At 40.8% G+C, this 24,941-nt stretch overlaps 1 protein-coding gene across 1 annotated transcript in view; it reads left to right on the forward strand.

The window, feature by feature from the left end:
• The window catches only part of SLC1A2 (solute carrier family 1 member 2), a 30,743-nt gene extending 7,618 nt beyond the window's left edge, over positions 1-23,125 (forward strand). The window contains exons 5-10 of the mRNA XM_059819432.1: positions 2,929-3,055; positions 5,872-6,105; positions 10,229-10,423; positions 13,178-13,312; positions 19,309-19,540; positions 23,051-23,125. Coding sequence (XP_059675415.1) covers positions 2,929-3,055; positions 5,872-6,105; positions 10,229-10,423; positions 13,178-13,312; positions 19,309-19,540; positions 23,051-23,125 — 998 coding nt within the window. The remainder of the gene's footprint in view (positions 1-2,928; positions 3,056-5,871; positions 6,106-10,228; positions 10,424-13,177; positions 13,313-19,308; positions 19,541-23,050) is intronic.
• Positions 23,126-24,941: the final 1,816 nt, after the last annotated feature.

Consider the following 24,941-nt stretch of genomic DNA (forward strand, 5'->3'; position numbering starts at 1 on the left):
GTCTCCCCAAATAATCATCAAATGTTATCACCTACTGCCTGCCCATTGGTCTCTGAGATGAAAATCAAAGGGGCTTACTAGAAATACAACTGTATCACAGAAACAGTCAAGTGAATTATTCTGGATGGGCAGCTTTGCAGGTATTAATTGGAGTACAGTGGGGAAGCATGTAGGAGGTACTCAAAATATCCTTTCATCATAGAAGTAGCCTACCTAGACTAATACTAACGCATATTGGCAAAACAGTATGGGGGAGAGCTTCAAGAGCCAGTGCTTCACCCACTCCCTGCTGAATTTGACCTCAGTTGTTTGCAGTAGGTGTCTCGGGCACGCTGAACTAGAATTTGGCTTGGTGCAGAGCCTGAAGTGAGAGGTGGGGTGTGAACCGCACCACCCAGGAAAAATCCCAGAGAGGCTTGACACATCTCTGAGTCACAGCTCCCTCCTTCTTTCATCTTGGCTGCTGACCTTTACCAGCTGCAAATTATGAACAACTGCCGTCGTGCCATCTCGTCTGGACAAGCCAGCAAGTGGGGGTGGTACGAAGGCTTTGCCGGTCTCCCACCCCTTCCTGAAGCACCTGTTTGGGCTAGGGCGAGGGTGTGGGGGAACAAAGAGCTGCCACACCACTTCTATTTTCTCCTCTGTGCCTAGACTCCCCGTTTTGTCATCCCAGAGAGGAGTCCTCCTCCTTCACCTTCTTACTTCTTGGATGTGGGTGAAGTCAGTCACAAATTAGCCCTCAATTTGTAGCCTCGTTGGAACGCCTACACTTGAAGATACACATGCTCTGTGGCAGCATGTCCACAGGGCTGAGGCTGATGCCTGTGTTTATAGGTGTCGTCCTCAAAGTGGGGTGGTATGTGGCAGTACCTAAACCACTGCTTTATCTCGCCCCTAGGCCATCACTTTTTAGGAGCGAATGGCCCCTTCCAGTCTCCTTACAGCTGATGAGCCGCTCCTGCTGACGCAGTGGCTGCTGTGCCTGCCCTGCAGAGCTTCTCCAGGTGTCGGTGAGCTGGTTGGCACTGGCTGCTTTGCTTAGACGTAGGGGAGATAACATCAGTAACCTGATCAGAGATGATTTGTTTCTCTACGAAGCAGCCTGCACTGCAAGAGCCAGGAGCCGCTGTATTCTGCTGCCTCCACGGCTCCTCCTTCCATTCCACATCTGTGGGCAGAGGAGCCACTTTCTTTCAAAGGTGCAGATTGGCATTTTGCACCCTGCATGAGGCAGCAGCTCATTGCTCTCCTGGAGCTCTGCTTACACGTTAAAACAAAACAGTATTTCTAACGTGAGAGATGCATTGCATTTAGTGCTGGACTTGTTTTGTGCAGGCTCTGTCATGGATAAGAAAAGAGCTAGAATGCTGAATACAATTTCTACAGAAAGGAAATACACAGTTTAGGTGGGGGATTTGCTGTGGTATTTTGACCAATGACTCTCCAATGTTGCAGAGTTTTTTGGTTGTTTGGTTTGGTTTGGTGTGGTGTGGTGTGGTTTGGTGTGGCTTGGTTTTGAACGAAGAAGTGAAAATGTTGGGGAATTGCCATCCAGATTGCATAAGCTCTACAAGCCAGGCAAATTCCTGCAAATATGAACCAACTTGGCTCTTATGACTAATGTAGCAGCTCGTTTGGAATTAATGAACAAAACCACCTACTAACATTTTCTGATGCAGAGTCTGAATTCCAGGAAGTTACATGGTCTTTGACTGAAAAGCTTTTCATCATTTCTCTATGCTCTGCAGCACACAGACACACACTTCACTTCCCTATTCAAGTGACTCAACAAAGATAGCTTGTTGATGTAAAGAATGACTTTATGTCCAGGAGATTGGATTAAAAGAAAAAAAAGAAAAAAGTCTGGTTGCTAAACTCAGGGTGAGGATATGGGACAGCCTGTCTTTTCCCAGAGTACTGGTAGCTGAAATTCCCTTCTCTTGAATGCTTTTGTGTCCTGATGGGTTTTTCCTTAGGAATTTCCCAGCTGAGTTCACACGTTTGTTAAATACTGAACTCATATCATGACTGAAAGTTCAGCCTCAAAGGGTGGCTGAAGATTCAAACCGTCTATCGGTATTAATAATCCCACTCCGGACACTGAAAATTGCTGAATGGTAAAGGTTAGCATTGGAGACACAGCTCCAAAGTAATACGGGACAGATGCACTCAGTTGGTTTTTCACACTGCTAGTCCAATACTCCAGACTTTCACACCTTAGCATTTAAATTCAGGAGCCAAGTGTTACTCGTATTGAATTCTATGATTAAGTATCCACTGATAGGCGGGTTTCAGTGAGGTTAATCTGTTTAATGGGAGTTCCGTGGTTTAGCTTAAAGTGCAATACCCACCTTCTCCTGCCACCCCCACCTTCTTCAGTTAACTGGAATACTCCTGGCCTGCCAAAGTTATGTTCTGGGGCTGCTTTTGCCTTTCTACTCCAGGACTGACTAGTCTGTGGGTTGAATCTGTCAAGGGACATCTGTAAAGCTTGGGAAAAACCCTCCTGGTCTCTAGTGACTGTTTTAGCAATAAAGAAGAGCCATGATAGGGCGCTGTGTTGCCTCTCCCATTTGCCAGGGGCTATGAGGTTTCTAACAGTTGCATGGCACTGAGAAGATTATGGTATAGGTATTTTTTTGATGTTCGGATCAATTCAGGAAAAAAGAAAAAAAAGGAAAGAAAAAAATATGGTTGGGCTGTGAAATTGGAATTTAATAAAATAGTGAAGAGCAAAAGGTGTTCTGAATATGATCATGAAAGTTGAGAGTGAGTCCATATTAAAAAGACCCAAGAAATGTGCAATACACTATAGTTCTGAAAACTGGATTAGCAGGTAATATCAAGACATTGACTAGGTGCAAAAACTTCCTAAAAATCATGGTTTTACTTGCTTTCTTTTGTCTTGCAATTTTTTCCCAATAGGTTTGATAGGATTCTTTATTGCTTTTGGCATTGCTATGGGGAAAATGGGAGAACAGGCCAAGATGATGGTGGATTTCTTCAACATCCTGAATGAGATTGTAATGAAGTTAGTAACTATGATCATGTGGTAAGTTTGAAGTTCTAACTTTTAGAACAAAAAAAGATTTTAAAAAAAATCATAAAATCCTAACACAGCATAAAGTGACCACAGTTTGTTAGTAAACAATGTAATTAAATAGTTCATTTTTAAAGCCTTGACCGGTATGTTAGAACCACAGCACCATTATTTCTATTTGGTGAGGATTATTTAGGACCCAATTTGAAATATTTCTGAAGGTGTTCCGTTCTTTGTTTCCTGAAATCCAAGACATGCAGGTACCAGCAAAGGCCTTCAAATGCCATGTTGGGTATGAAAGTTCATTACATAGGACACCTGAGCAAGCAAGAAAGCCCCACATAAGAACATCCAAATCTTTCTGGGAGGTTAGCATAATCCCAGGGTATTAGCTAGGAGGTATAATTACAAAGCAGCCTGGAGACACACTTATTCACTGCCTTCTGTAGTAAAAATACTTTACCACCAAATAAGATTCCAGTGGTTTTCAGCAATGTGTAGTCCCTCTACCCATAGTTTCTGCAGAATCTGTGTCTTACAACCTCGCCGCAGTGGGGTCACTGGAAGGTATCTGGCCTGGTTTTGAAGTATGCCCGTTCAAAACAATGGGGCCTGCCTTGCCTTCAAGGGAGTGACTTTACCCAGTTAAGGCTGAGCCCTTGTTTATATTTCTGGAAGGGGATTCTCTCCTTTTTTTTTGAGATGTTTCTTCCGAGGGCTTCCCCAGAGCTATTTGTAGGCAGCGCCAAGCGTGGCCATATCACACAAAACCAGTTTTTCAGAACATAAAACCGCATTGCTACGTTTGGCATTGTACTACTGTGTTTCCTATCTCCCAGGTCTTTGAGGGCAGCAATAGCCACTCCAATACAACACACGTACAATGGCTCATAGCCCCCCTGACTCCCCGGTGTCCCTGGAAGTGATTGCCTGAGTTACAAGGCTGCAGTATGCCTCTTCTCTGAGGTTCTAGATGGACAGAGTTTATAGAAAAGGGAGCAGGGTGCCTGAAGTGCAAGTCTTCAGCATCATCACTGTTTCAAAGGAAGGCTGTTATGCAAGAGAGATGCAGGTAGCAACAGCGATGTGGAAATGTGTAGACCAAAAGAAAAAACTTGAAGCAATGACTTTGCATTCCTGTTACACTTCTGCTTTTCTGTAGATAAACTTGCTGCATAAAACCACAGTTGTCTTTATTCACAAAGCCCTACTGCTTTCAAGAGTTATTGTAACCTGCTGCTCTCGACTCTATAGAGACGGTGACTATGCTCTCATTACACTCCAAGAGCTAGAATTTACTCTTACTTCACTTAGCACCAGTTGGTACGCCCAAGACATAATACCTTGCCTACAGTATAAATTCTCTCTAGCAGTCAGTGTTGCAATGGCATGAAATCATTCACGTTTCAAGAAATTCACAGTACATGTTTATTTTTTATAGATGTGCTTTTTATTTCTCTTTTTGTGGGAAAGGAGATTGATGTTGGGAATTCCACTTGTTCATCTGTCTAGAATTTTTAAAGAATTGTTGTGGCTAGAAGCAGGTTTTTTTATGTGTGTTTAAAAAGACAAATGCACTTCTTTATGCAGAGTTACATTTTGTTTGGTTTATGATATCTCTGTACAGAGAGCTGTAACTCCCGTGGCAACTCCAGGCTCTCAGGAGCGTGGCATTGCTACGCAGACATAAACCAAATCAGGCATCTGGCTGTGACACCATGTAATTCTTTATGAGAGATATGCTTCATCAAGTTCATTGAAACATGACTTTTTATGATGACTGGTATAAGCTGGCCTTGCATTTCAAGTGACTGAAGGCCTTCCAGTTTTTGGCCACATTGCTTGAGAGACCATGAGATGTTTCTTACAGCAAATGTGAAGCGGTTCTATTCTGAAAGTCAGTTTCCTTTGTGTTGTCTTTAATTAAGCATCCAAATCACTAATCACTTTTGAAAATACACATTACCATTTATTTTCAGAGAGGCATTTTGTTTCCTGTTTCTCCACATGTTACAACATGACTTTCTCCCAGCTTAAGTTTTATAAAACAGATAGAGAAAGTGAACGTCACTTAAAATTATGTAAGATACTAACCTTCACCAGTGCAGGTATAAATATTGTCTTCTATCCATGCACTTTCAGGCATTTTTCACTATAGCTAATTATTACATTTTTTAAAGAATATCCATTCATTTCAATTTTTTTTATTACCAGACTGTCCTACCGTTATCCTCCTATTTAAAAGTTCCATTTATGCCATCAGGGAATCACATGACTGAGGTGAGAAAAACCCTACCCTAAGTAAGAAAGGCACATAATTAATGAAGAATCCATAAACTAAAAAGCATTTGTCCAAATTATTGAAAGAAAATAATGGAAACACTTGCAGACTTCAAGATAAAAGCAATTCATTTCAACAAATAGTTTAACTGAAGCAAATAATGCAACTCCCTGAAACCAGATAAGCAATGGGTTGTAAAAGTTACGTATTAAGAACAAATACTACACCACTTTTCTTAGTGATCCAAGCCTGCGTAACATAGTGTTCTTGTACGACGTTCTTCCAGGATCAAAGACTATTCAGGAAATGCATATTCCATTCAATGGGTTGGAATAAAATGAAGTAGATGGGGAATTCGCTGGAGATGGCCGTTCTTTTTTAAAAAGATGTGAAAGCTATCCATCGAATTTCCATCAATTCCTGATCCGTATCTCAGTGTCGAGCCTGAGAGCCCCCTACTCTTTCTCCAGTCTATACTCTGTTGAGCACAATTTTTATGACTACCTTGCAAAGACTAGTTCTGTCTATGCTTGTTCTCTTTCTCCAGGTATTCCCCTTTGGGCATTGCTTGCCTCATCTGTGGAAAAATCATTGCAATCAAGGACTTAGAAGTAGTTGCTAGACAACTTGGAATGTACATGGTCACTGTGATTGTGGGTCTTCTCATCCATGGAGGAATCTTCCTGCCTCTGCTCTACTTTGTGATAACAAGGAAAAGCCCATTTTCATTCCTTGCTGGGATTTTCCAGGCATGGATCACAGCACTAGGCACAGCTTCCAGGTACACCTGAGAAATAACAGCTTGCTTTATTTTTTAGCAGATTATTAGCTGCTGTTTAGAGATAATAAATCTGCTGCTCTGACCTTCACTGCAAAATCATTTTATGCCCTTGAATAAAAACTAGTTTTACTCCACCCATGTTGAAATAAATAAAAATAACCACACACTTGCGGGATTTTTTTGAGCGGTTGTAAAGCCAACTGCAGAGAGTTGGGAGACCCAGTTTTTGTTTTCTTTTCTGGCATTGGCCAAGTGGTGTGTGCAAATTGTGTTACCTCTGTACTTGTTTTCTCAACTAGGAAACAGTGATAATTCTGTTTATTTTGAAAGCATGTTAAGACCAGTCTCGTTGCATTGGGGAAAAAAACAAAACAAAGCAGTGCTAGGTTTCAAGAAAGAAATTAAAAAAACCTCTCATTTTATTTTTTCATCCATTTTGGCAGAGTAAGGAGACTTAAATGAAGAGCTGAACATTTTAGACTTGTTGCTAATGCATGGAACAGACTCAACTAAGTGTGTAGGCAATTCAGCTCTCAGTAATAAATTGATGCTTTGCATTGGGGCAGTCACTAGATCTTGTGTTGAAAATATTTTTCAGTTAAATATCATATTTTAAAGTGTTTTTCTTCAATAAGTGTTTTATTTCTGAAGAAAATTTAATCTTCCATTTTAATTAAAAAGGTGAAACCAAAAAAGCCGTGTTCAAAACTGACTGTCAGAAAACTGAGCAGTCTTGATTTCAGGAATGCCTTGAAAGAACTGTAATTCATCTGCCTCTTCGGGTCAACCCAAACCACTCTGCTGAACAACTTCTCCCCTGATGAACAAGAGGCTCTGGGGGGACCTTACTGATCTGCATAAATATCTGATGGGACAGTGTAGAGAAGAGGAAGCAAGGCTCTTCTCAGTGGTGCCCAGTGGCAGGACGAGAGGCAGTAGGCACAACTAGCAACACAAGAAATTCCATCTGAACACAGAAAAATCTTTTTACTGTGATGGTGGTTGAATGCTGGCACAGGTTGCCCAGAGGAGTTGTGGAGTCTCCATCCCTGGAGACACAGAAAACCTGTCTGGGCATGGTCCCAGGCAACCTGCCCTAGCTGCCGCTGCCTTGAGCAAGGTGGCTGGAATAGGTGACCTCCAGAGGTGCCTTCCAGCCTCAACAGTTCTGTGGCTCTGTGATAAACAACGCGGGATTATAGGAGATGTAGTCTGGCCAGGAGCTTCACTAAACCATAATTTCCCTAAGGCCTTTGTTCATTGAAGTGTTTGAGTTTCCACTTAGATTTTCAATACAACATTTACGGTGTCCATACACAATATTTGTGGGGTTTTTTAGCAGGAAGTAATCTTTTTCTGCTGGAGTACCAAAGTGGAAAAATGTAAGGGATTCTAAGTGACGCCAGCGTATGGATTTACCTGGATACTAGCTTTACCACCTGACTGCTATCCAGATCTGAATTACTGGCTAAACAGAAGTGGACCAGATCGTAGTACCACAGACAGGCGACCACATGACAACAATCACCATAGTACGGTCTAACATCGTACCTCTGGAAGTTGCAAATGCTTCCTATTCAGGGACCTATGAAAGCTCTTTGGCCAGGCTGGGGAACCAGGGAAGGCATCTACGTATTGTGCTCTTCTAATAAAGAAGCCTTGTCTCTGTGGCCTGTCCACTTGTCCTTGTTCATGGTGGCAGAACTGAAGGGAGAAGATAGTTGCGTAGTCCTTGCCTGCTCAGCCCACCGGGCTTCATTGCAACAATGGTAGGCCGTGGCTGGTACACACCTTGTGCTGATGATGTGATTTGTAACAGTAAAGGGAAGGTGGGACTTGTATTTCTGAAGAAGAAGAACCTTATCTGACTGAGTTTCAGTGTGTGTCAGTGAACTACATTTTCTATTCTATTTTTCTTTTACTAAGATACAGGAATATCTTTGCTGTAAGGAGGCAAAGTGATCCTGGAACTGACTTGAAAACTAACTAGTAGTTATTAGTTAATGACTCACTAGATGTTTTCTGCTATCTGCTATAAATATAGCTGCTAGAGTAACTTATGAGAGAATATACTACATCGTTTTTAAAAAGTATGAATTCTCTCTGATTTGGCTAACCCAGAATATTAAGCATTTGATTACCTTTGATTAAAAACACAGTAAAATAAATCATAATTACAAACATATTTATGAAGATGCTAGAACACAAATTATTGGTACCGTGTGTCTGGCTTATCGACATCTGTTAAAAAAATACCTCTGTGAGCTAAGAATGATCTGGTCATTTGAGCACAAGGTGGGGATCTAGAAGCTCATATCTTCTAACTCATATCTCCATAGATGTGGAACAAGAGGAGTCATTTAGGAAGTGACATAGGCATCTGCCAGTCCAGAAGGGTTTGGGTTTTCCATAGATCCAATGCAAGATAGGTCAGCCTCATGTGCTTGTTCCAGATAACCTAGGATGTTTATTATGACACTACATTTTTATAGTTAGGTATCTTAATCATTCCTTCCTCTCCCTTTTCCATGGTTTACTTATCTGTAAAATGGAAAGATTACATTTTTTGTACCAGTAGCATCTCTGTGACAGTGGATGAATGAATGAGTTGGAAAGACCCTGAAGTTGCAAGGCACTAGCAACAATATGCTGTATTTATCTGAGTATTTATCTGAGAAAATTTGCTGAGTCTAGTCCTTCACTCTTCTATGAGCAAGTTAGTATTTTTGTAGGGGCAATGACACCAGAATTAGTAGGATACAGTAGTGAAGACCTTTGAGAAATTCTGCTAACAAACAGCTGAATAAAAGCAAATAAACCACAACAGATGTGCTCCAGCTGCTTCTGTATGAAAGACCAGTTAAAAGGAATTTCCCCAGGTCAGCTTTCTTTTCAGAACAGCATCTCAGGCAACAACCCACTTCATTTAGTAGTGGACATCACCTCAGAGAAAACACAGAAAAGTAAGGAACCAAAACTTGTTCCTGTGTTGGGTTTCATGCTTGTTGCAGTAAGTCCTTTGCCTGAGGCAGGCAGACCTTCTAGGGAAGCAAAGAAGTAGAAGATATTTATATCTACAGGGGAAAAGAGTATGTTCAGTTTTCAGCAGTATTTTTTGATGAAGGTGTTTTATTTTGAGCAAGTGGATGTAATAGCCTGAACTATTCCCACAAAGGGAAGGCACTGTGGATCTGTGCAAGGAGCTGTTCCCCTCCTCCAGCCATCTTTCACATCTTTTCCTATCCTCCAGCTGTGTTGCATATCCTTTCCTGTCCCCCAGTGTCTGGGAACTCCATGGGTGGTATCTTTTTGCCTGGCTTTTTCATTCCTTAATGCAAGACTGATTTCTCCATTCAGAGCAAATTCACGATCAAAGAAATTTAGGATTTGTCCCTATGCTTATAGTTCTGTCCATCAGAAAATATCTGGAACTTGTCTTTTTGAACAAAAGGCAAGAAATAATTCATAAATGAGTCTGAAAAATTCATCTATGCTCTCTCAAGCTCTCATCCTTACTTCAAGTCATGTTCATGATCAGGGGGCTGGAACACCTCTCCTATGAGGACAGGCTGAGGCAGCGTTATAGCAGCCTTCCAGTACTTGAAGGGGCCTACAAGAAAGCTGGAGAGGGACTTGTTACAAGGGCATGTAGTGATAGGACAAGGGGTAATGGCTTTAAACTGAAAGAGGGTAGATTTAGATGAGATATTAGGACGAAATTCTTCACCGTGAGGGTGGGGAGGCACTGGCACAGGTTGCCCAGAGAAGCTGTGGATGCCCCATCCCTGGAAGTGTTCAAGGCCAGGTTGGACGGGGCTTTGAGCAACCTGGTCTAGTGGAAGGTGTCCCTGCCCATGGCAGGGGGGGTTGGAACTAGATGATCTTTAAGGTCCCTTCTATCCCAAACCATTCTATGATTCTATGATTCATGTCTTGGCCTCAGTCCCACTTCCAGCTAAATGCAGACCTAATTTAAAAATTGGCTAAAAAAGACATGTATCACAGCAGAAAGTGGAAGTAGAAGATGGAAACAATGATAGCAGAATTTCTGACTTTGCTCCCTTATGTGTGTACGTTATATTTTAATTATGTCTTCTCTACTTTCTTGCTTTCTGTCCTTCAGTGCTGGAACATTACCTGTCACATTCCGGTGTCTTGAAGAAAATTTAGGTATTGATAAACGTGTAACAAGGTTCGTTCTTCCTGTTGGAGCAACTATTAACATGGATGGAACTGCCCTTTATGAAGCTGTGGCTGCCATCTTCATAGCACAGATGAATGGAATTGAGCTGGATGGAGGCCAGATAGTTACTGTGAGGTCAGTTCAAAATACTTGTAGGCTTGGTTTCTACAAACTATAAAATATGAAGCTTTGGGTTGGATGTCTTCTCAGTAGCTGTGGGATTCACTGTGAAATCCATGGATTTCTAATAACGATATACAAAGGAATGTCGTATACATAGGTCCTGGTTCTCTGGTGACACGCGTTTTCTATCATTTGTAGCCTTACTGCATGCTACTTCCTTAGTATAGAGGGACGCTACAACAGGTATATGGGGCATTAACTTTCTAGAATGTATCTGTTTATATACATTGGAAGAAAAAATTGTACCTAAAAAATGTATCCATATATTTATGTTTGCCTGTACTTCTTCTGTGACTTGGGTCAGCAGCAAACAAAATGGACTGAGAATAGCCCAGCCTGAGGGTGAGATTGCCTGCATCATGGTCTGGATGCTCCCAGACTTTTTATGTCTAACCCAGCAAATATTAGCTCTAGTCTTTTTGCATCAAATTGTCGTATTTAGGACTCAGCTGAATATCTGGAAGGACAAGGGAAAGTCCCTATTAAAAATGGATAAGAGTGTTTGAAAATTGTTTACTGTAATGGAGTTTTAAGACCTATTAGGTAGGGTGACTAATAAAAAAACAATGACAAAGTTATGACTGCTGCAGCTAAAGTTAATTTAGAATGGAAAACTTGATGAAGACACCAGGCCTAACGTTTTGAATAGTTAAAATGGAAACCACAAGTGAAGGCTGCCAAGTTTGCCTTCTTCCTGTAGTTTTCACCCACCCACCTTTCTTTTATTAAATCCTTTTAACACTAAAGAAACTCCTGCAAAGGGCTGTCTGGTTCTGTGTTTCTTGTCCAGCTATACTAGTTCCACATTTTCCGTTTCTTTACCTCTTGCCCCAACCCCTGAAATAGTAGAGCCAAGGTTTGTAAAAGGTTCGGGGTTGCTTCTAATGAAGGCAGATGCTAGACCTGCATGATGCATATTTGTTGCTAAGACCCTAAACAGTCATTTCAGAAATGCCAGATATTAAACTAAATTGAGACCAGGGAAATTCAAGTCAGGAATCAGCTGTTGTCCAAGAGATTTGGTAGGCTTGAACCCGAGTTACTCCTCTCCTCCTCTGAGGGACTGACCCATTAGCTCTTCCTGATCTCACCATTTCAAGGCTGGTGTAGCCAGCTTTGTGACTCACATGCACTAAGCAGGTGGCAACTTTGGGCTATCTGTAAGAAAACCATTGGTTTTCCTCTTCATGCAGTATAGCATTTTTGCTACAACAATATGACAAGAACTGTCTCTTGAAAATGAAAGGTTAGTAGGTTTTGTCTGTCCAGTCCAGTTTGTGATACTGAGGATATTCAAATGTCCCAGACATAAACTCACGAAGACTTAGTTAGCCTTTGATCAGCCCTAGTTACTTCAGATTGGTCATGTAGACCCTCCGTTTTCCTGTCTTCTTTGGGAGAGGGTGATCTTGGAAATGGTAGTTAAGCCAGACCCTGTTTAGACCTGAACAGTGCTAGCTTCATTCCCCTCCAGCCCTCTAAGCTCTGCTGTGGGAAGATTGGCAGGAGCATTTCGTCACAGAGCTTGGAAGCAATCCCTTACCAGTTCAGGCTGGAAGTGCCGGAGGAGCTGGCACCACACGCAGAGCCCGACGGCAGAGCAGAGCATCCTGCCTGCGTACCTGCTGGACCTATCTGGGTGGTTAGTAGGCCAGGTTGCACTCTAACCCAGACACCTGACAAACACACCGCAACCTGGATTGTTGGGGTCAGACCCAGCTGTCTGCCAGCTCTAGATCAGGCTAACATCCTCACAGATTAGTTCTGTGGCTAACGGCCGAGGATTTCCCCCACAGAGACTTTTATCCCCTACTTCTGCATTGGAAGCACTTTCAGATTTGTTGGGTACACCCACAGAGGTACAACCATGTTACTCATCTCTGTGTTTCATCTCCTTTTTCCTTTCCCTCTCTCTCCCTCTCTTCTCCTTCTCTTCCCCGTTTTTCTCCCCTGGGCTTGTTCTCTGACAAATTTATTTTCCATTCTTCATAGGATTGCCCAATGATGTTGATATTTGTTACGGTCTGTGTTGTATTTTTACAAACATTAGGAGCACAGACATTCACTCTACTGGTCTTCATCTAAAAATGAGAGAGGCAAAAATGAAGACAGGTTTGGATTTATGAAACAATCAGATGATTTTTGCTTTTTCATCATCTAGGGTGATTTGTAGCTAGGCTTGGTACCCCACTGGCTTGTACTGCGGGAGTTTTGGATACCAAGACTTTTACTCTTCTATACTTGATAATAACCACTTTTTCTGAGCCATTACCTCACAATTCAGTTTTCAGGTACCATAAATAAACAGAAATGAACCACCTTGAAAATTCAACCTGTAGACACTGAACTTCAGCAAGTCTGGATGATCAAAACTCAGGATTCAACACCCTGGATGTGCTGGTAGAGCTCAGAAAACACCACCAGGCCAAAGATTTGAATATCATAACCAACTTACAGAACTTAAAACTCTCAGACAACTGTCTTACAACTCTCAGAACAAACCCCATAGATCTGGCGTCCCCATATAAGTATTTCTGGAGAAATACAAGCGTGAAAAATGTGACCTGAGCTTACCATGATTTATCATATAGTCGTTAGTTTTCTGGGAAGAAATCATTAAAAATAATGCCTTCCTAATCTCATGAGTACGCAATGAAAGTGTATGTTCCTCTTCCTGCTACCCCCATTTGATTTTTGTTTTTGCAGTTTGACCGCCACCCTTGCAAGTGTTGGAGCTGCCAGTATTCCCAGCGCGGGACTTGTCACTATGCTTCTCATCCTTACTGCAGTGGGTCTCCCTACCCAGGACATCAGTTTGCTTGTTGCTGTTGACTGGCTTTTGTAAGTTGTGCTGACTGCACTGTTTGGTGCAGAAAAAGTAATGAAGTAATACTCGTCTGTAGAGCTTTTCAACCGTTGATCTTCAAGAACTCTAAGACTCTCCTCTACAGATGAAGCAATGGAGGGAATAGGCTATTTGATGAAGTAGGAGACCCTGAGAGCAGCTTCTCAGCTGGTACAAATTGTTACAGAGCTACTGAAGTCAGTTTCTATGAGCCAAGGATATTCTTGTAAGACCCTGGGGCTCATGCTCATGTATTTTCTTCTTCCTAATGATGCCTCTCCATCGCAGCCACAGCTCAAGAGCAGTTTTCTAATCTTTGCTTTCATATTTCTGTTTCTTGTAGTTCTGGTCTAAAATTAAGGACGAATGCTGAAAATGTGGGTTCCATCAGAATATTGTCATCAAGTTACAGGGTGATTTGGGCATCTGTAGTATCAAATGTTTTATGCTCGTAGTGGGGAAAGTCTATTTCTGTTTGTATGTAAGAAAGTAAAATACTTTTAAGAAAGAAACTGTTCTAGAGAAGGATATAAACCAAAGACAAATAAGAAAGCAAACTGAAAGAGAGAAGGTCATTCCCTAGCTTGATTTTACTGACAGATCCTGCAAACGGGAAAGACTGACGTTCATTTTCAAGGACTTGAGATCCAAGTCCTTCAGTGCCATTGCAGGTCCTCCGACAAGAAACAGCTAACCCACAGATAGTTTTTCAAGGCTTTTGCTCTTCAGCGTTTGAATACAGAAGCTGTAAATACAGACAGAGCGTATGCCAAACCACATCCTTTCTCATGTTGCCATTTAACAATGTGGATATCTTTCTGTCACCTGCGCAGAGCTGACAGGGACTCAGTAGTCCTCTAAGTTGTACTGGCTTCTAGAGGCTTTTATATTGTCTTTACTGCTGCAGCACCGTATATTCTGGTCAACAGCCACCTCTCCCCTAAGATTCCTTTATGTAGTAAAGACGTATGTTTCTGTTGTGCCAGCCATGGTGCCCGGAAGGGGAGATGTAAGTACTATTTGTGCATTTCCTCCTACACGAGCAGCCTCAGATGCCCGCTTGTGGTAGCTTTCAGTCCCAGATACACTACTAAAATTATGCCAGAAGGTACAGCGGAGTTGAGAATGTGAAGATAAAATAGAAAATTAATTTTCTGTCATTATCTTTTGTCTTATTGAGAAGAATTCAAGAACTTGGTCAATACTCTGACAGGTATTTCGGATCTGCTGCTATATTCTCTCTATTACCTATCTTGTCACTAAGAGTTGTGAAGAATAGCATGCAGCTCCGATTTCTGCTTCAGGGAAAGATGAAAGAGTAATGTACAGCTTGGGAAGGCAAAGGGAAAAGATGACTTCTATATTTTATATATAACTGAATATCCTGATATCATGACTCAGAATGGTGAAATGAGGCAGGGTTCAGCAGTCAGAGTACAGCTGGCGTAGGGAAAAATGTGATATTCTGCGGGTTTATTGTATTTATGAGGTCATGGTTGAAAACAGGAAAGCGGCATAGGAATCTGCAGCTGGGAGGAGGAGAGCAAAAGGGAGGTACATGCTCATTTTAAATATATGTTTTTGCTGGCTCGCAAAGTAAGGCAAATAGGTAGGTTTCTGCAGCTGGTAGGAGGATGTGCAAAAGGAGCCTGTGGTTTGTTTGTTTCTTTAGGGAAATGTCATTTAAAAATATTCCTGTGGACTGAGGAGCTCTGCCCACACCAGCAACCCTCAGAGCTGTGAGTTTACCAGCAGTTCTGACCCGCTAGTAGGTGTTGCATTTCAGGCTCGGCTTCAGCAGAATTGTTACTGCTGGCTCATCCAGCCCTGCTTAGGAAATAAAAACATCTGTACTGTGGAGCTGTAGTGGTGATAAATGTAAGTATAGGAAGGATAGTACTTCTGAAAGAAATATCTCAACATGTTTTTCCAAAATAAATGCCAGGCAAAAGAACCTTTCAGCACAAACAGTTGGGTTTGGATCCTTCTGGCCTAACAGTCAGCGGTGCAATTGCAGCGTGAGTTAGAATTAAAAGGTAGAGGGAAAAGAGATGAAAAAGGAGGTGAAAAGCTCAGTATCATGCCACTAGTGCTGTGAAGTTAAGACCAAATTTGTTGGTGGAAGCGTTGTGATATGTCAACAGTTGATACCTGACAGTGGTTGTGTTGTGGTAGATACGATGATCTAATGAGATATAGAAAACAATGCTGCTGACATTGCTGATGTTAAGAAAAGCACAGAAGCCAACTTTTGAGCAAGCTTTTGGGCACACAAACCAGACCTAAAGAATATCTGAAACAAAAGGTCATAAAAAGATATTTTCTTTACTTACAAACATTGTCTTCTTCCATTTATTTAGATCGTCAAATAATGTTACAACAGTATTTCTAACAGAATGTAGAAGAGAAAGTTAAAATATTTAAGACCCGATTCCAGCCACTTTTCTGGAACCAGTGTGTAAATGCAGCCAGCCGTGTAGAAATATTTGGAATAGCTCTTTTATAACATTTCAATTCCAGATAGTGAAAGCTTTTAAAAAATGTCCTACTTTATGAGTTTTTCAATATTTCTGATTAAAAAAAAAATCAGAACATCAATTGATTTTACAATACTACCATCATCTGAAACTGTGGTCTTACCAAAACCAGTTTTGCAAGAATGGTCATGGTGTAACACAAGGCTTACTTTTGATTGTCCTTAAACTTGGCACTCTCTCCTTCAAATTGGAGCCAAAAGGTTTCTGTATCAATTTCTTCTCAAGCCTCTCCAATATCTATAGAGATTAGGTTGCTCAACCTTTCCCCCTCCCACGCGTACATACACAGTGTGAGCTCTTTCACCAGGCAAGTTTCCCAAGATTTCACAACTCTCATAGTTTCTCAGTTGAAACCTAAGCACAACACAGCAGTGACATTTAATAGGACAGTAATTTTATGCCAACAGCCGGAATAAAACCAGCTTCTTTTGCTCTAGCCAGAAGCTGTCTACTTTCCAGATGTGAGACTGACAAGCTTAGCAAATACCATAGCACAGCCTCAAATACAGTGGTATTTTGCAGTGAAGAGAGAGGAATTAGAGAAAATGGGCTTGGACAGCTGATCCAGTATTTAAACCTTCATTCAGTAACTCAGAAAAGACTGCCTGAGTTCTGACTCTGTTCCTTGGCTTAGATCTAAATTCAGAATATTCAGACCCAGTTGATGTCTGGGTGTTATGAACAGGGCCTTATATAAACCGAATTAAACTACAGAAAACAGGAGGTCTTTCCTATAATGACAGAGGTGAGGCAAGTTAAACGTGTCACCTGGTCTTTGACGTAGCAGGTGTGCTAAGATTTTAATCTCCTTTCTAAAATCTAGTAAGGTTGATATACCGGGTTTTCAAGCTTTCAGGGAACAGGAGTAACTTTTTTGCATACTAGCATTTTATATAAGTACTATGACATTAATAACAAGGGGGCTTGATTCAGTTCTTCTCATTTCTATTTCTTTCATCTACATTGTTAAGCTTCCAGTTCTTCTGATTTATGCCAGTTTGAGGAAATTAGGCATTAACCCTTATCAGGATTTAAAGAATTACTTCCCAATTATTCCAAAGCTTATTCTTACCAGATGTTGAGTTGGCTTTTGAGAAAGAACTTTGACTTTCAGTCCCATTATTCCTCTCAGAAGCTGTTACGGACAATGCAGAAGTAGGTGTGTTGGGGCAAGTCATTCACTAGCCTGCAACTTGCCTGGATTGATTTTGATTACATTGTTCCAGCATAGCTGGAATGAATTGCTTCGTTGTTTTTAACAGAAGAATAAGTACAGAGTTCTTTGTTCTTCTGAGGGTGTTCTTTGGCCCAAAAGAGGTCAGTGGCACTTCGCTGTTGATTCCTGACAGCCGAGACTTTGTCCTTTCTGTTGTAAAGAACATACTTGTTTACTTCGGTTCACATGGTATAGCATGTTCTGCCACAGCGTGCAGTTTGTATCGCTGAATCTCTTGCCTAGTAGTATGTGCATATGGGCTGGAGCATCTCCTCAAATGACCCGTTCAGAATTTGAATTATGCCTCAATTATATGTATGTATTCTCTCCACCTTGTTTTTTTGGCATCCTATACTATCCCTCCATCGTCTGGCATCAGGGAATCTTTTCAAAATTTACTACCACTCATACAAAAAAAGAATTAAGCAGGTGTTCTTTTTGTGGAGCTGGTTCAGTATATTTGATGGTCTTAATTAAAAGTTACGTTCAGAAAGTCATCTTTTCCTATTCTGCTACTCTGACCAGGTTTAAAACACTCTTCACAGGCATGGGATGAGAACTGTGTAAAGCATTTCATTTGTGTGAAGCAAAACTGGAAGGATGTTTTCCTCCTATGGGTTGTTGGTTTGGGGTTTTTTTCCGGGGAATTATTGGAGGGTTTTTTTCCTTCTGGGTATTCTTTTGATGACAAAAAATAAAAAATTAACTGCTTTAACTAAGATATTACACCACAAACTCCAAATACGTAAACTTGATATTGTGGCAAGGGAGAGAAGAAATACAGTTCCACAGCTGGGAATGGCAAATTTACAGATATTTAGAGCAAAGATGTTAAAAAGGGCTCAAAAGTTTGTATGGCTGTGAATAGGCATGTGTAATGAATGTTTATAAGTTGGGGTTTATATAGGTAGGGTTTTTTTCTCATTGTTCTACAGGAAAATGAGATGTCACACAAACCTAGTACCAGAAATACTAGAAAGGGTGTCTTCAAATTAATCACTGTCATGGGAAATGAGGGCTTACACACTGGCTTTTCTGTCACTTGGGAAATGTCCACACTGTACAACCTGCCCATTTGGTGTAAATGAGTCTTTGTGGATACACCTCTGAGAATTAATCAGCGTAATCGCTTCGCTGACCTATTTGACAAAGCTAGGCTCAGTTGCTGCGGTAGCTTTGAATTGCAACCCTCAGTCAGAAGGTTTTTAGGAGTTTCATTTTTAGTTCAGATATGAACAGGCAAATTAGTTTGTAAATGCTTTCAACATGTGTAATACAGCCTACCTGCAGTAGGAAGGATAGCAGGAGCCCGTAGTCTGTAAGACCATCTCCCATTTTTGCAGAATTTTGGGCAGTTTGGGGGCAGAATTCTGAAATCAGGGAAAATCCACAACCATGGGTTCACTGCTGACTCTACAAACAAGATGGGAGAAGGGTGGCATGTCTGTCCGACGGCATCCTATCCCGGGAGTGCCAACAAACGCGTTTCTTTGCAACGAAACGTGTGAGCCTCTGTTGGCACCTTCCCACGCCGAGGGGCACTCGTTACTGAAGTGCTGTCACAGGCTCATCATTTTGTAGGCCATGACCTATATTTGCTTGGCTCATGTGCCGAGCTCTGGCATGCAGTAGTGCGAGTGGGCATGCTGCCATGCTAACAGATGACCATCTGTAAAGATGGTGCCAGGAGAGGAGCTTCGATGGCCTGAGCCTTATGGAGATATTTCAGGGACTTTTTTTTCCCCATAGTTTGCTCACTGAGAATAAAGGGAGAGGGCATTTCTTAATCCATCCCAGAAAGGAGAACACTTCATCAGATCCAAAATCCTTTTCTCTGGCTGCATTAAGTTCAGTGCTCTGACGAATTCAGATTAAACAAAGGGCAGTGATGTGAGCCTGGCACCCTGACATTGAAACCTCCAGCTCCAGAAGCAGGTGCTGGGGAGATCTCAGTGAAGCACAGCTCTGCAGTTTGGCTGTGTCTCTAGCGCAAGTTCTTTGCCAAAATCCATGAGTATGAGCAGCTGGGACATGGGAGTTTGCACATCCTCCCTGTCTGAACAAGTCCCCTGGGAAAGCAAGCTTTTTCACTTTTGCTTGAAAGCTCCCATCTTTCTGTTCTAAAGATGCCTTAAACTTTCTGAAATAAATGCAGTAACTGTAACATTAACAGGGCTGCCGTGCCCTACTTTTTCTTCCTCTCATGCCATTCAGCCTCTGTTTTTTGCTTCTTTTGTAGGGACCGGATGAGAACGTCAGTCAATGTCGTGGGGGATTCATTTGGTGCTGGCATTGTCTACCACCTATCCAAGGCAGAACTTGAAACCATTGATTCCCATCTTAAAGGGCACGAAGACATTGAAATGACCAAGACTCAGTCAATCTATGATGACATGAAAAATCATAGGGAAAACAACTCAAACCAATGTGTTTTTGCAGCTCACAACTCAGTCATAGTAGATGAGTGCAAGGTACCTTTCACATTTATGGATATTGAGACTTGTATATAGCACTGCATGCTTTATCTTATCTTATTTTTTAACCTGCATGTATTTTTCAAATTGTTCTGCAAGTAACAATGTGACAACAAGGTCCATGAAACCCAGACATTTTGAATGAGTTTGAGCAGTTCAAAAGATTTTTTTTTGCACTCTTCTTAAAAGTTGTCATTTGAAGGGGAAAAATCATGTACATTGTTTACATACCAAAGGCAAGATGCAGCGTATTATGGAATATGCCAAGACGCAGAGAATATGGCATCACCTTCTATGGACATGTACTTAATTTTCTATGGCAACAGAGAACTTAATTGCCACCCAAATGAAGGATGGCTGCAATTCAGATACAGGTGTTGTCATTTGCTGACTGCCTTCCATGATATGCTGTTCAGAGACGGACATGTTGAATGCACTTTAGCTTCAGAACGCTCCTGCACTCATACAGCGTGCTTACGCTTTGCTTCCGTCATCATTCCTGAGTCATTAAGACACAAACATCGTATTCTCTCTCTAATCCTTGCTGTAACTAACATGGATTATTAATAGTCATAATAACATCTCGATCAGAGCAAAGTGAGCTTGAGAAACCCCACCAGTTGAATGAGAAAACAGTTGGGGAGGTTACTGGTTAGAAGTTTACTGAGCACCCACCACGAGGACGGGGCAGCTCAAGAGAGAGTTTTCGAAAAAGAGGAGAAAGAGAGTGAAAGAAGCTGGAACTTTTCATTTCCTAGTCTTTTTTTATTTATTTGTTAATACTCTGATCTGATCCTGTACACTGTCTTTGTCACAGCGAATTTGCCAGTGCGCCTACCTTAGCCATTTATCCAAACAATTTCTCTTGCATCTTCCAGTTGTCACACCTGAGCCAGTATCTAACTGTGAATGCCTACACTAAGTCCATTAGCAGATCACCATATATATTGGAAATATAAGTCCTATACTATCACTTTACCCTGTCTCCAGCCTGGCTGGAAATGTTCTTTAGAATGTATTTTTTCTAATGCTTACTTCTAGATGATGTCAGGCCAAACCTGAATTTCCAGGTGAAAAAGTAATACTGAATTCAGGAAAGAAAAAACTTTCATCTTATCCTCAATTTTCCCCTGAATCTTCCAAGTTTTTAATAAAATGATTTTTTAAACTGAAAAGAAACATTTTCTTCTGATATGGCTCTCCCGTTCCTCTTCTGACCCGCTCATTTTCCATGAGAAAAATTAAAGAAAAAAAAATTTGAAATGGAAAGAGAATACGTGCTTACACAAAATTAAAAATTGTCATTAATTTATATTTCTCAAAAAAGTAAAGGACATAGGAGAGAGAAAACTTTGAAGGAAAAAAGAAACCCCCTGAAAAGAAAGATCTCATTTGAAAAAAGTTTTTTTCATTAAAAATAAGCATACGCCCCCCACACACTTTTTAGTTAACTCCTTTTGGAAAACCGTTTTTCAGTGAGATAGACGATGCTAATTTCGGTGGGTTTAAGACAAATTCAGCTACCATGTATCAGTCTGAATCAGGTTCATGGAACCGAATACTGATCATTTTATCTCCTTCCAGTCTCTCAAATTTGCACAGAGATCCAAGTCAAGCTAGAAAGCAGTAGCCCGTTGATGCAATACTTGCTGCACTTTCTTTTCTGCTTCAGTTTCTCGTCTCATTTCCCTCAGGCATGAGCTTACCTCAAAGCCATGGATGAATGGTGCGGTATGTCATCCTAAGCACACCCTTTAATTAAAATTTGGGACCAGTGATTTATGAGCTGGAAGTGTTTGTCCTTTTTCATTGTTTTAGGTTTGCCCTGCTTGCGATCTCATTTTGTGCTTTTAAGCTCATGAGAAGAGCCAGGGTTTATCGGATTGAGCACAAGACTGACTTTGAGCAGGTCGCTTGTCTTGTCCGTGTGTCTGTCTGCGAGCTGCCAAAAGGATGTGACGTTACCGTCTACTTTATAAGCTATGAATAGAGGCTGACGTTTGCAAAGCATTTGGATCATGCTGAAGTGGTCTACAGCTCCCAAGTGTTAGAGTAGCAAAAGCAACAGAGTGTAGGATTTGAAGCTTCAAAACAGGCAGCTGTTAAATCTGAAGAGACATCTCTTCATCCTGTCAAATGCACTGGTGGGTTGAAAAGCTCACTGCAGCTCTGGTCAGAATTTGGAAAAGCTAATCTACTAGCAAATCCTCTCTATTTACAATATATTGCATGTAGAACGCTAGTAGTTTATCATTTTGCATGGTCAATGTATAGTTTGCTTTTATATGGGGGTAGAGTGGTTGTTATTGCACGATATTTTTGTATTTTTTTATGATCATATTTCACATGACTCTGTGTGATTTTCATTTCTGAATAAGCTGTTCATTCCTGTATTTGCATGTTTCCCCCTTTCGATTATCTAAGAAAAACCTTGACTTTGTTTCAAAAATCAGTGCATTTTGTCATGTTTCCATGTCCCAATGCTTCCATGCATCCAGTTTATCCAGCATGGGGAATTTCAGCTCTGTCTTTAAGTTTTCATTTGAAGCTGAGGATGTTAACTTACAAGGTAAGTTAGGAAAGAGTGAGCCATGCATTTAGAATTAAATGAAAGGTTCTCTCACAATCATAAAGATCTAGATCATTTTTGTAAAGTTAAACTGCCATTTTATCTTTTTTAAATTTTTTAAGTCATTTGGCTGGAGCTATCTTTCTTGAAGCATGGGTTTATTTATAGTGATTTCTGGGATGCAACCTACTGGCCAGTGTTCACCGTGAGTTGGTATAGGTCTTCAACCATAGTTGCTTCAACTATAGTTGCTATAGGTCTTCAACCATACTTAACAACTACAGATTTTAGCACAGATCTTTCCAGGCAAGACTGATGTTTTGCTGTACTTTGTGTGAGACAAACATAGCGTTACTGTGAGTTTTCAGTCTGACTATAGTCAAAATCTTTCGCTACATTGTGAGAAATAATGGTATGATGAACAATGCTTTCCCAGCGTATCTTTTCCTCCATTTCTTCAAAGGTGGTGTAATTGTAAGTTAGGTTGTATAGATGCACCTTTATGATTATTCTGGCCTTGCATTTTTTTCATGCCCTTGCATCAGCTATCCTGCTTTGCTAAGGAATTTCACTGAAAAAATACTACAGTCTACATTAAAAAAAAAAGTAATCTGTTTTTGAAATAATCCAGAAAACGCTATAGGAGATAGAAAGGAGTAGAATCTGAAATATTTATAAAAAAAAAACCTCTACAGCAAAGGCTAAGAAAATACAGAACTTTTTTTCTACTGCTAACATTTTCTAGTCAGTGTAATAAATGAACAGGAGTCTCACTATTTGGGAGTGTCGTGAATTCTGAATAAATACATTTTACATATATAATAAGACACGGTGTATGTAATTCCTGTAAATGTCGTGATCTTCCATATAAAACTCTTGACTTTTCTTGTCAAAGTGCCTTGGCCTTTAAGTCGGTTGTTGATGATAATTACTTGCAGGTAACACTGGCAACCAATGGCAAATCTGCAGACTTCAGTGTTGTTGAAGAAGAGCCTTGGAAACGTGAAAACTAAGGGAAGAGATTCCTAGCTCCATCTTTAATAAGTCCTGAAGCTATCTTCTGGCAAAAGATACCACGATTAAAGAAGATTTCTCTTTTTTCTATTTAACATCTACAGTTTCTGCTTACTTAATTTCTCAACTGAAACTTAGCAAAGATCTCATCAAGTCATTGTAGTGTCTTTGCCAAGCAATGATCCATAACCATCTGTCTCCCTTGTGTTACTGTTTGGATGATGCAGCTGGAGAATACTCCACGCAGTGCGATGTGCTCTCACCCGCCTCCCCGTTCATTCAAGACACAGAGAATGTAAATGCTGCAAAATGGGAAGATCAAAGTGCCAGTACGGTTCACTACAGGGACTCAGGGTCACAAATACGATAGAAACATAACACCACGTAAACCTTCAAGTGTTTTGGTGACTCTTGTGGCATACCTGGTCTATTTAGCACTGTATGGCTAAAATACCTTTTGAAAATGTCCATAAAGATTTCTATCTGTTTTAATAATAACAAGCACTGTATTTTTGTGCCTAGTTGTACTTTAAACTGAACTTAGATCCAGGGTCAAGATTAACATATAGAAGTCAATAGGTTATCCCAGACATTTTGTTAGATAAGTACAATTAACACTTAGCATCAAGACAAGACCTTAGATTTGTATCTACATGTGATGGGTTTTTACCAGCTGTCCCAGGGCAGGTGCAGCCTTTATTTTATGATGGGGCTGTGCTGCTTTGTGACCACAATGCATCGTATAATACAAGGCGGTATTATTGCAGGGGTGGTAGTTCCTTCACTAAATCTATGCCTGACGTACAAAATACAGAATACCATGGGCTCAGTTATGCCATTCTTAATCAAAGTAGGTAGCACCTTACTATTCACCCTGCTCCACTGATGTCAGAGGGATTCCTCATGTGGATGGGACTACTCAAGTAAGGTACTGCTAAGATTGATCACGGATGTCATGACCGGGTACTTGGTAATGAGCTATAAACAAATTCTGACTCCATTACTCTAAGAAATGGAGAGTTTTTGACTATGATCATCAGTAGCATTTGGTATGAAGTGAAAGCCATCTTTCAAGTATATGTCGTATTTCAGAGAATCGCTCAATCCTGAATTCGTTGCTAAGCCAAATTCCATATAAGGTTAACAGAATTTGGCCAGGCTTAGGACTGAATGAAGAATAAACCAGAATATATATCTTTCTCTCTCTCTCTTCTGCAAAGTAACAATTCATATAACTCTAATGTCAGAGAAATGTTTCTTAGAGCATGTGGCATCTGAATTAACGAGATGGTGTTTTGTCAACATAGTGTAGCTGACTCATCCTGTCAGAAGAAATTACAGTCACAGTAATCACCCTGTGAAGTATTTTTAAAGGTGCTTGTTAATACTCAGCAATTTTAAGACACTGGTGAATGCTGTTATACTATCAGCAATGTTCTCTAGCGAAGCTGAGCCATGTGGCCTTGGGAGGCTCTACCCACAGAACAAGCTTTGTGCAATTTTGGGGAGAGCTCTCAGGTTCTCAGAATGAATCAGAATATGAGCATACGGTGAATTTAAAAATGGTGGAAAACAGAGTTGAAACATTTACGGAAATAGGCCATTCAGTGTCTGTGCTCAGACCCGTCGTGGGTCTAAACAGGAATAATGTGTTTAACTGTAGAGTGGTATTTGGCTCTGTAGAAGCTATTAAAATATAAATATAATCTGCTTTTGCTCATCTGCATTCATATACATATCTCCGAAAATGCACACAGACCTGAGCCAGCCAAGGCTACTTGCATGATGAATGATGTGCAAGATGAAGTCCGTTGT

The sequence above is a fragment of the Gavia stellata genome, chromosome 7 (assembly GCF_030936135.1).
Source record: "Gavia stellata isolate bGavSte3 chromosome 7, bGavSte3.hap2, whole genome shotgun sequence".
Lineage (NCBI taxonomy): Eukaryota > Metazoa > Chordata > Aves > Gaviiformes > Gaviidae > Gavia > Gavia stellata.